Raw genomic sequence first — 12,127 nt, forward strand, 5'->3', positions numbered from 1 at the left:
CAATAGGCAGTGGAATACAGAGGTTATAGAAGACAAAAGATTCAAAATTTTAAATGAAATAATAGCAAAAATGATTTTTAGCCCTAAATACATGCATTTAGACGAAAAAAAAATAGTCTTCAATGGTGGACAATCCCTTTAACGATGAGCTGTACAAGTACAGTGCTCGTCAAGAGCAGGTGTATGGAGCGGGCACAGGAGCTGACTCATTCTTAGCGGATGATGGTTGTGTTATTCACTCATCATCTGCAGCTAACACCTGAGGTTGCTGTTAACATGCTAATGCCACTGTCAATCTCTGACAATGACATTTACAGTGTGCGGCATAAGTGGGCACCAGTCTAAGCGCCCATTGTACCCCACCTTCCTTGCGGGTTGCCATGGCAGCCGGGGGTCTGCTGAAAAAAGACCGTGATTTTGACTACATGCTGCTAAACTGTTGAATTGCAGTATATACAGTGGGTACAAAAAGTATTCAGACCCCTTTAAATTTTTCACTCTTTGTTTCATTGCAGCCATTTGGTAAATTCTAAAAAAAATCATTTTTTTTTCTCATTAAAGTACACTCTGCACCCCATCTTGACTGAAAAAAAAAAGAAATATAGAAATTTTTGCAAATTTATTAAAAAAGAAAAACTGAAATATCACTATGGTCATAAGTATTCAGACCCTTTGCTCAGTATTGAGTAGAAGCACCCTTTTGAGCTAGTACAGCCATGAGTCTTCTTAGGAATGATGCAACAAGTTTTTCACACCTGGATTTGGGGATCCTCTGCCATTCTTCCTTGTAGATGCTCTACAGTTCCATCAGGTTGATTGGTGAACGTTGGTGGACAGCCATTTTCAGGTCTCTCCAGAGATGCTCAATTGGGTTTAGGTCAGGGCTCTGGATGGCCCAGTCAAGAATCATCACAGAGTTGCTCTGAAGCCACTCCTTTGTTATTTTAGCTGTGTGCTTAGGGTCATTGTCTTGTTGGAAGGTGAACTTTCGGACAAGTCTGAGGTCCAGAGCACTCTGGAAGAGGTTTTCACCCACGATATCTCAATACTTGGCCGCATTCATGTTTCCTTCAATTGCAACCAGTCATCCTGTCCCTGCAGCTGAAAAACACCCCCACAGCATGATGATGCCACCACCGTGTATCACTGTTGGGATTGTATTGGGCAAGTGATGAGCAGTGCCTGGTTTTCTCCACACATACCGCTTAGAATTATCACCAAAAAGTTCTATCTTCGTCTCATCAGACTAGAGAATCTTATTTCTCATAGTCTGAGAGTCCTTCATGTGTTTTTGAGAAAACGCTATGTGGGCTTTCATATGTCTTGCACTGAAGAGAGGCTTCCATTGGGCCACTCTGCCATAATGGCCCGACTGGAGGGCTGCAGTGATAGTTGACTTTGTGGAACTTTCTCCCGTCTCCCTACTGCATCTCTGGAACTCAGCCACAGTGATCTTGGGGTTCTTCTTTACCTCTCTCACCAAGACTCTTCTCCCACGATTGCTCAGTTTGGCTGGACAGCCAGGTCTAGGAAGACTTCTGGTGGTCCCAAACTTCTTCCATTTAAGGATTATGGAAGCCACAGTGCTCTTAGGACCCTTGAGTAATGCAGAAATTCATTTTTAACCTTGGCCATATCGGTGCCTTGCCACAATTCTGTCTCTGAGCTCCTTGGGCAGTTCCTTTGAGCTCATGATTCTCATTTGGTCTGACATGCACTGTGAGCTGTGAGGTCTTATATAGACAGGCGTGTGCCTTTCCAAATCAAGTCCTATCAGTTTAATTAATCACAGCTGGACTCCAGTGAAGGAGTAGAACCATCTCAAGGAGGATCACAAGGAAATTGACAGCTCGTGACTTAAATATTAGTGTCTGAGAAAAAGGTCTGAATACTTATGACCATGTGATATTTCAGTTTTTCTTTTTTATTAAATTTGCAAAAATTTCTACATTTCTGTTTTTTTCAGTCAAGATGGAGTGCAGAGTGTACTTTACTGAGAAAAAAAAATGTCCTTTTTAGAATTTACCAAATGGCTGCAATGAAACAAAGAGTGAAAAATTTAAAGGGGTCTGAATACTTTCTGTATCCACTGTAGTATGGGCGATCAGACGATTGGAGGATCAAATAACTAAAAAGAAAAGTAAAAAAAAAATGTTTTAATGAATATAAAAAATAAATAAATAAAAATTCAAATCACCTCCTTTTTTCACACTAAATATAGAAATATTAAAGATATAAAAGAAAATAAACATATTTGGTATTACCACGTCCGATTTATCAAAATATAAAATTTATTAATCAGATTGGTAAAAACCATAAAGAGAAAAAAAATCGAAAGAGAATTTTTGGTCAATGCAACTGTGCAAAAAGTGCAATAAGAAGTGATCAAAATGTATCAATAAAACTGTCAGCTCGTCTCACAAAAATCAAGAGCTCATACAGCTTTATTAATGAAAAAATAAATAAAAGTTACAGGTCTCGTAAAAGTCAGCACAAGATTTTTATTTATTTATTTTTTTAATGAAATCCAGAATTTTTGTTTTTTACTTTTTAAATAAAAAAAATACATTTATGTTTGGTATCTTCGTAATCGTATTGGCCTAGAGAACCATGTTGTGAGGTCATTTTTACCGCACAATGAACACTACAAATACAACACTCCCAAATAAGAAAAAAATATATATTCTGAACATTGGCAGATAAATGAAAAAGTTATGGATTTTGATAAAACAAAACTAAAAAATCGCCTGCTCCCTAAAGGGTTAAACTTTTTTTTTTTTTTTTTAAAGGCCATATACATTTTAATTTTTTTGTGTCCGTCTCTTTTTATTGAAACGCTCTTTCTTTTTACTTCCGTTTTGCTTGATAATTTAACTCCCCCCATTCCGAAAATTAAGAATATTAATTCATTCACTTTGCTGTATTATTAGAACCACATGTACTAATAAGTCAATGTACAGAGGGATAATGTTACCATGTAATGACACCGTAATCCCCCAAGGAGGCAGGATCCCCGGTAGAAACTAATTGGGGTTAATTCCAGTAATAACCAGTAAGTGGATCCGTTTTCATGGGTCACTGCATATAGCGGGGTAGAGACGGAGAGCAGCGCTGATAGATGTATGGTAATGATGACTTGTATGCCTGCTTACCAAATGACTCGGACAGTGTGTGCTCTCCCCGCAATTCTGCTTCTTCATCTTCATCATAGTCGTCATCAAATATCTGGGAGAACTCATCCCGCAATAAAGTCACTTGAGGAAGAGATTGCTGCACAGGAAGCTGCCCGGGATCTGGGTCTCGGATGCCTGAGAAGAGACGAGGAGGGAAGCAGAAAGTCGACTAGAGTCTTGATTAGCAAGAAGTAGATGAAAGAGTATGACTGCTGGATCAGACTACGCCGGGTTTGGATGTAGTCTGTAACCATGGAGACCCACAGCTCAGCCTAGGAGCTGTAGACACAACAGTTTTGAAAGTTCTAAGTTAGATTATTTGCAAAATTGACACATTTTAATTCTAAGAAGTGTTTACAAAGGAGGACCTAGATTTTGAGGTCCAAACAAACAGTATCCAGGTTTAGTCCGAGGTGTGAGTATTACCAGTACAGCCTTTTCCATCAGCGTTCAGTCTGTATCCAGGATTGCAGCCACATTGGAACGATCCGGGAAGATTATCACAAACTTGGTGGCATCCTCCATTGTTTGATAGACATTCGTTCACATCTGCATGGAGATTAGGTTGGATTAGAGGCACAGTATAACTCCCATCATGTTGTGAGGGCCGTGTGTAAGTGGGGGGTGCTTAGGATAACCCTTTATGTGAAGGGTCCATCTCCTCCACAAGTATCTAAACATAGAACGGAGGAGATGGCCCAAGGTTCATCTGCCCTTCTCTCCTGCAGACGAGAGCGGGGGCTTCCCCTAAAGAATGGGATGGTGCAGAAATATGGGCTATAAGCTCCTGCAAGACCAAAGACATCTACATTGAGCTTCATGTACCCCTTACCGTCACATCCACAGCCGTCAGCGTTGAGCCGATAACCGGGGTAACAGACGCACTCGTAGCCCCCAACATAATTGGAGCACTCTTGCTGACAGCAGGACGCACCATTGCTGCACTCATCCGCATCTGTAAAGGTAAATGGGATTTGATAAATTACATCACTCACATTTGTGCTGCAGATGATCCGCTTCTCTTCATCATTGCTATTAGCATACATAAATGAGTTCAAATCATATTAAAAGGGGGCTTTCCCCTTTTAGAAAACTTTTCCCCACAGGCAGTTAACTTAAACAATAAAAAATCACATCACAACTATGCTTCATTAACCCTCTCCGAGTCCAGCACTGTGCCCCTAGTCTGTCTTATTTGGCTGCAGCGGTGAGGTTACGTTGACAGGGCAGCATTCAATCACCAAAATCAGCAGATAAAGGCAGAGCTCAGTGATTGGCTGCAGCGCTATGATTTTTGTGTGTCATGAAGTATAGAAAAAGAATAACTTCTGTAATTTTCACTTCCTCTTCTACTTTTCTGTAACTGGCATGCATTGATACACTTATTGACAAAAGTTTTGGGACTCACCTTAATTGTTAAATTCAAGATTTTTCATTCAGTCCTCTTGCCAAAGATGTATAACATCTGGCCCCTCGCCCCCCCAGTGATAACATCCAGCCCCTCACCCCCGGTGATAACATTCAGCCCCTCACTCCCCCCAGTGATCACATCCAGCCCCTCACCCCCAGTGATAACATCTGGCCCCTCATCCCCCAGTGATAACATTCAGCCCTTCACTCCCCCCAGTGATAACATTCAGCCCCTCATCCCCCCAGTGATAACATCTGGCCCCTCGCCCCCCCAGTGATAACATTCAGCCCCTCACTCCCCCCAGTGATAACATCCAGCCCCTCATCCCCCCAGTGATAACATCTGGCCCCTCGCCCCCCCAGTGATAACATCCAGCCCCTCACCCCCGGTGATAACATTCAGCCCCTCACTCCCCCCAGTGATAACATCCAGCCCCTCACCCCCAGTGATAACATCCGGCCCCTCACCCCCGCTGATAACATCGGCCCCTCACCCCCCCAGTGATAACATTCAGCCCCTCACTCCCCCCAGTGATAACATCCGGCTCTTCACCCCCGGTGATAACATCCGGCCCCTCACCCTCCAGTGATAACATTCAGCCCTTCACTCCCCTAGTGATAGCATCCAGCCCCTCGCCCCCCCAGGGTATAACACCCGACCCCTCACCCCCCCAGTGATAACATCCAGCCCCTTACCAACGGTGTATAACGGGCCGGCCACTCACCCCCCAGTGATAACATCTAGCCCCTCAAAACCCGGTATATAACATATGGTCCCTTGCCCCCACAGTATAACATCCAGCCCCTCGCCCCCGGTGTATAACCTCTGGCCCCTCGCCCCCTGGTGTATAACCTCTGGCCCCTTGCCCCTGGTGTATAACTTCCGGCCCCGCGCCTCCCGGTGTATAACTTCCGGCCCCTTGCCCTCTGGTGTATAACATCCGGCCCCTCGCCCCCCAGTGTATAACCTCTGGCCACTTGCCCCCTGGTGTATAACATCCAGCCCCTCGCCCCCAGTGTATAACCTCCGGCCCCTTGTCCCCTGGTGTCTAACCTCCGGCCCCATGCCCTCTGGTGTATAACATCCGGCCCCTCGCTCCCCAGTGTATAACCTCCGGCCCCTTGCTCCCTGGTGTCTAACTTCCGGACCCTTGCCCCCTGGTGTCTAACCTCCAGACCCTTGCCCCCTGGTGTATAACATCCAGCCCCTCGCCCCCAGTGTATAACCTCCGGCCCCTCGCCCCCTGGTGTCTAACCTCCGGCCCCTTGTCCCCTGGTGTCTAACTTCCGGCCCCTTGCCCTCTGGTGTATAACATCCGGCCCCTTGCCCTCTGGTGTATAACATCCGGCCCCTCGCCCCCCAGTGTATAACCTCCGGCCCCTTGCCCCCTGGTGTCTAACCTCCAGACCCTTGCCCCCTGGTGTATAACATCCAGCCCCTTGCCCCCGGTGTATAACATCCAGCCCCTTGCCCCCTGGTGTCTAACCTCGGGGCACCTTGCACTCTGTTGTATAACATCCGTCCCCTCATCCCCCAGTGTATAACTTCCGGCCCCTTGCCCCCTGGTGTCTAACCTCCGGACCCTTGCCCTCTGGTGTATAACATCCGTCCCCTCGCCCCCCAGTGTATAACTTCCGGCCCCTTGCCCCCTGGTGTCTAACCTCCGGACCCTTGCCCCCTGGTGTATAACATCCAGCCCCTCACCCCTGGTGTATAACATCCAGCCCCTCACCCCTGGTGTATAACCTCCGGCCCCCCGCTATGCCGTCTGCCTTTACTAACGTGACAGAATGGCTGGTGGTGCAGAGCTCACTGATACTAGCAAGTCCTGTAATAGAAACCACCGGGATAACAAGTCCGTCATGACATTTCTTCTTCCTAAATCTTCCCCCATCACCTGTCAGTGATATTACTGAAAAGTGGAAGGAACTGCAGCAACTCAGCCACGGAGTGGAGACCCCGTAATGTTACAGAGTGGGGGGGGCCGACTGCTAAGGAGCAGAGGGCAGAAAAGTCACCAAAGCTCTGTTGACTCCATACCTGCAGAGTCCATACCTCCTCGGGTGTTAGCACAAACACTGCGCCCCTGCCAGGAGCTTCATGGCCGAGCAGCTGCATGCAGCCGTACATCACCAAGCACAATGCTGAGTGTTGGATGGAGTGGTGTTAAGCCGCCACCACTGGACTCCGGAAGATCACACTTCTCTATCTGGCACCTGATGGATGAGGCTGGGTTTGGTGAATGGCAGGAGAACATTACCCGCCTGACTGCAATGTGCCCCCGTAGAGAAGGATAATTCTAGGGGGATGTTTTCCAGGTGTCGGCTCGGCCGGTAGATCCAGATAATATGAATCTTAATCCTTCACCATACAAGACATTTTAATCTTTAATTAGAGCATTACAGCACATTGGAAAAAGCAACACTTTTGACACGTTTCAACCAAACAAATGGTATTAGTTATGACTAAGACTACTCGGTCACAACGACCAATGCGCTGCAATGCCTTTAATAAAGAGTAAATAAAAAAAATATATGTATTTTTTTATGTTTTCATTGTACCTGACCTTTTGTAGAACTACTTTGCCTTGTAAATACTATGTGCTTGAGCAGATACGTTACCACTGGAGCAACTATTTATGCATCTGGCCTAAAGGAACGCAAGAGGTTGGCACTTCTATAATGGAACAGGTTGCACAACCTTGAGGCCAGCTTTGCAGCCACTTAAAAGGGTTTATCTAGGATTTTTTTTTCACTATGTGCTTAAAAACTAACAGGCGGGTAGCTGCCAACTACCTGTTTGTTATACCCAGCGCCGGCTCAATGGCTCCTTGCCAACACAGCAGCTCTTGCTCTTCCATTTCGATGGAATGTGATTGCCGACGTCATGCTAATTGGCAGCCGGCTCCCCGAAGTCAGGCAGTGGGGAGCCAGCTGTCAATCAACATGACATCAGCAGTCAGAGCAGAGCATAAAAGACGTTGCTGCTCTGTTGACATGACGTCACCGGAAGTCGCTGAATCACTGGCAAGAGCCATCTGTGACCACTTTGTGCCGGCAGAGATTGGCAATGGTCACAACAGGCAGGTAGGTAGCAATTACCTGCCTGTAAGTCCTGGATAACCCCTTTAAACTTTGCCTGAAAATATACAGTACAGACCAAAAGTTTGGACACACCTTCTCATTTAAAGATTTTTCTGTATTTTCATGACTATGAAAATTGTACATTCACACTGAAGGCATCAAAACTATGAATTAACACATGTGGAATTATATACTTAACAAAAAAGTGTGAAACAACTGAAAATATGTCTTATATTCTAGGTTCTTCAAAGTAGCCACCTTTTGCTTTGATGACTGCTTTGCACACTCTTGGCATTCTCTTGATGAGCTTCAAGAGGTAGTCACCGGAAATGGTCTTCCAACAATCTTGAAGGAGTTCCCAGAGATGCTTAGCACTTGTTGGCCCTTTTGCCTTCACTCTGCGGTCCAGCTCACCCCAAACCATCTCGATTTGGGTTCAGGTCTGGTGACTGTGGAGGCCAGGTCATCTGGTTTAGCACCCCATCACTCTCCTTCTTGGTCAAATAGCCCTTACACAGCCTGAAGGTGTGTTTGGGGCCATTGTCCTGTTGAAAAATAAATGATGGTCCAACTAAACGCAAACCAGATGGAATAGCATGCCGCTGCAAGATGCTGTGGTAGCCATGCTGGTTCAGTATGCCTTCAATTTTGAATAAATCCTCAACAGTGTCACCAGCAAAGCACCCCCACACCATCACACCTCCCCTCCATGCTTCACGGTGGGAACCAGGCATGTAGAGTCCATCCGTTCACCTTTTCTGCGTCGCACAAAGACACGGTGGTTGGAACCAAAGATCTCAAATTTGGACTCATTAGACCAACGCACAGATTTCCACTGGTCTAATGTCCATTCCTTGTGTTCTTTAGCCCAAACAAGTCTCTTCTGCTTGTTGCCTGTCCTTAGCAGCTATTTTACCATGAAGGCCTGCTGCACAAAGTCTCCTCTTAACAGTTGTTGTAGAGATGTGTCTGCTGCTAGAACTCTGTGTGGCATTGACCTGGTCTCTAATCTGAGCTGCTGTTAACCTGCGATTTCTGAGGCTGGTGACTCGGGTAAACTTATCCTCAGAAGCAGAGGTGACTCTTGGTCTTCCTTTCCTGGGGCGGTCCTCATGTGAGCCAGTTTCTTTGTAGCGCTTGATGGTATTTGCAACTGCACTTGGGGACACTTTTAAAGTTTGCCCAATTTTTCGGACTGACTGACCTTCATTTCTTAAAGTAATGATGGCCACTCGTTCTTCTTTACTTAGCTGCTTTTTTCTTGCCATAATACAAATTCTAACAGTCTATTCAGTAGGACTATCAGCTGTGTATCCACCAGACTTCTGCACAACACAACTGATGGTCCCAACCCCATTTATAAGGCAAGAAATCCCACTTATTAAACCTGACAGGGCACACCTATGAAGTGAAAACCATTTCCGGTGACTACCTCTTGAAGCTCATCAAGAGAATGCCAAGAGTGTGCAAAGCAGTCATCAAAGCAAAAGGTGGCTACTTTGAAGAACCTAGAATATAAGACATATTTTCAGTTGTTTCACACTTTTTTGTTAAGTATATAATTCCACATGTGTTAATTCATAGTTTTGATGCCTTCAGTGTGAATGTACAATTTTCATAGTCATGAAAATACAGAAAAATCTTTAAATGAGAAGGTGTGTCCAAACTTTTGGTCTATACTGTAGCTGAGCCTGAATTATTTACATACCTCTTAGTCTTGTGCAAAACAGCGCTAATGTGTCTGACGGTGGTCTGAAGAGTTATTGGACATTATATGGCCCCGGTGAGTGGACAGACAGGGCTCTAGGATAATATATTTTACTCGCACTGATACATTGTAACAAACGATCAGGCTAGGATATTGATGTGTGCTGCCGCTGTCTCCAGCGCACACAGGATTGTCTAGATTGGATACAATTGTATGTAATTATTGCTACAAGAAAGTTGAGCATAAACCCTGAACACTCCCTTTAAGAGCGAGCTGCCAGATCTCGTCTCCACCGCTCCCGATGCTCATTGTTCCGCAGTAGATTTGTAGACTCACATGACCTCTTATTGGACAATCTTGGTTAAACAATTTAATTTAGCTGGTGGCAATATCTGTATCTGTCCGGCTGCTGCGTGACTGGAGTGTAAAGCTGCAGCAAGCGTTTCATCCTGGACACAACACAAAATAAAGCATCTCCGCACAGAGAAGCATCTGTGGATTATCTACAAGAGGATAAGTGGTCTGTACATTGCACCAGAACTCGCCTGCAGCGTGGCGCCATCCAGTGTGATTGGCAGGATTCATCACACACTCGTGATCTCCACCCTGTCCTCTCCAGCTGTTATAACCTGTGACTCCAAATATGGCCTGACAGCCGCAGCTATGAGGATAGGTGGGAATTACCATCCTTTCATGACTGCGGGGGCAGCGTTTTGGCAGATATACAGTCCACTTCAAATTTAGTAAGTGGGGGGCTCCCTTTAATAAATGGCTACAAAAGGCAACGTAGAACAGGAACAGCCTCTTACCCACACACGTCCTCCCATCAGAGTCCAGATCTAACCCAGGTGGGCAGATGCACGTGGGGCCCGGGTTGCTGTGACGGCATTCATGTGAACAGCCGCCATTGTTTATCTCACAACTGTTGATGATTTCCATTTCTATCCCTAACGAAAAAAAAAGAAAAACATATACGGTATGTTAATGAAAAAATAGCAAAGCAGAGACTCTCTCGTCTTCCTGGTGATGGTCCATACCACCAGCTCTGTTCTGACATCAGCACAATGGTGGGGGCTTTGTATTGGAAGTTTAAATGTGCCCATGGGTATAAAAAAGTTTTCAACTTTTCTATTGATCAACGAGAATGTAATTTTCCAGCTCAGTGATCGTTCATGTATTACCGGTATGTGACACTGACCGTATTCTGTTTTTCTAGTGTTATTTCATGTCTTTTTCTCAATTCCTATCCAAAGTGAATTTCTACTTTCTGCAGATTTCCATTGGTAACAGACAACAGCATAACTCATATCTGTCAACTCTCCCAGAATGGTCGGAAGATGTCTCGGATGAGTTGGAAAATTTGGGAGGCTTTCTGAAAGCTCCCGAAATGCAGCGCCTCTGGAAGGTCTCTTCTATGGGCGGCACGGTGGCGCAGTGGTTAGCACTGCAGCTTTGCAGCACTGGGGTCCTGGGTTCAAATCCCACCAAGGACAACATCTGCAAGGAGTTTGTATGTTCTCCCTGTGTTTGCGTGGGTTTCCTCCGGGTTCTCCGGTTTCCTCCCACACTCCAAAGACATACTGATAGGGAATCTAGATTGTGAGCCCCGATGGGGACAGCGACAATAATGTATGTAAAGCGCTGCGGAATATGTTAGCGCTATATAAAAATAAAGATTATTATTATTATTATTCTATGGAGGGACGTAGGTGGTTAGGAGAAGAGGTGTAGAGGAAGGGGTCATGGTCATGTGGTCTCCTCCCAGAATGGCTTGACTAAAAGTAGGCAAGTTTAAAGGGAATCTGTCAGCAGGTTTTCCCTATGGAATAGGAGATCAGCAGTATGTAGGGGCAGAGAGCCTGATTCCAGTGATGTATCACTTACTGGACTGCTTGCTGCAGTTTTGATAAAATCCCTGTTTTCTCCGCTGTAGGCGTAGCAGTGGTCAGAATGCTGAGCAGTGTATAACCCTGCCCACATCCCTGATTGGCAACTTCCTGTATACATTGTCAGCAAGCTGCCAATCAGTGGTGGGGGCGGGGTTAAATAGATTAGCTGGACTTCCTGGCACGTGACACCTAGTACTGCAGTGATTATCTCCTGCTGATAAAACACTGATTGTATTACAGCAAACTGCTGAGCAAGTGACACAGCCCTAATGAGGGTCTCTACCCCTACATTATGCTGCTTTCAGATTAAGTAACAAAAACCTTCTGACAGAATCCCTTTAATGGAGTCTAACTATAAATGGAGGAGAAAACATCTCAAAACTATAAGAAGTAAAGAAAAGAAAATTGCAAATTTACCCAATAGTCTATGTAGATTTTAATTGTGGATTGTTGTAAACTGTGGCTCCAAAGTGGAGTTCCCCTTTAAATCTATATATACTTCTGAAAGTGAAGCTGCAATCCAACCAAACATTCTGTAATTGTGCTTTTTTGGCAACGACAGACACCAAATATTTCACAGCCAAAGCAGCAGATTTTGTGCAGATGTTCGGAACGTTTCCCCCCCATGGAACACTTACTGTAGCACTGTTTCCCATCAGCTCCTAACTCATATCCAGGACTGCAACCGCAGTGGAACGAACCTCGAGTGTTGAGACAGCTGTGCGCACACATGGCCCGGCCGGTCACGCATTCATTAATGTCTGTATGAAGAAGCAGGGGATATCGGAGGGAGATTATTAAACGTGAAAACCAGGGGCTGAAGAGCAGGGAACATTCTGCCAAGGAGAAGAGTGATTGCTTTA

The 12,127-nt window shown here is 45.3% G+C and overlaps 1 protein-coding gene across 2 annotated transcripts in view; it reads right to left on the reverse strand.

Annotated features, from left to right (window-relative positions):
* MEGF6 (multiple EGF like domains 6) overlaps nt 1-12,127 on the reverse strand; it is a 536,046-nt gene that overhangs the window by 50,808 nt on the left and 473,111 nt on the right. For both annotated transcript variants that reach the window (XM_073656500.1, XM_073656501.1), the window contains 5 exons: nt 11,903-12,025; nt 10,185-10,322; nt 4,006-4,128; nt 3,600-3,722; nt 3,153-3,308 (listed from right to left, as the gene is read on the reverse strand). In XM_073656500.1, coding sequence (XP_073512601.1) covers nt 3,153-3,308; nt 3,600-3,722; nt 4,006-4,128; nt 10,185-10,322; nt 11,903-12,025 — 663 coding nt within the window. The remainder of the gene's footprint in view (nt 1-3,152; nt 3,309-3,599; nt 3,723-4,005; nt 4,129-10,184; nt 10,323-11,902; nt 12,026-12,127) is intronic.

Source organism: Phyllobates terribilis, unplaced genomic scaffold (genome assembly GCF_046119375.1).
Source record: "Phyllobates terribilis strain yellow unplaced genomic scaffold, ASM4611937v1 Scaffold_12__6_contigs__length_324123572, whole genome shotgun sequence".
Taxonomy (NCBI): Eukaryota; Metazoa; Chordata; class Amphibia; order Anura; family Dendrobatidae; genus Phyllobates; species Phyllobates terribilis.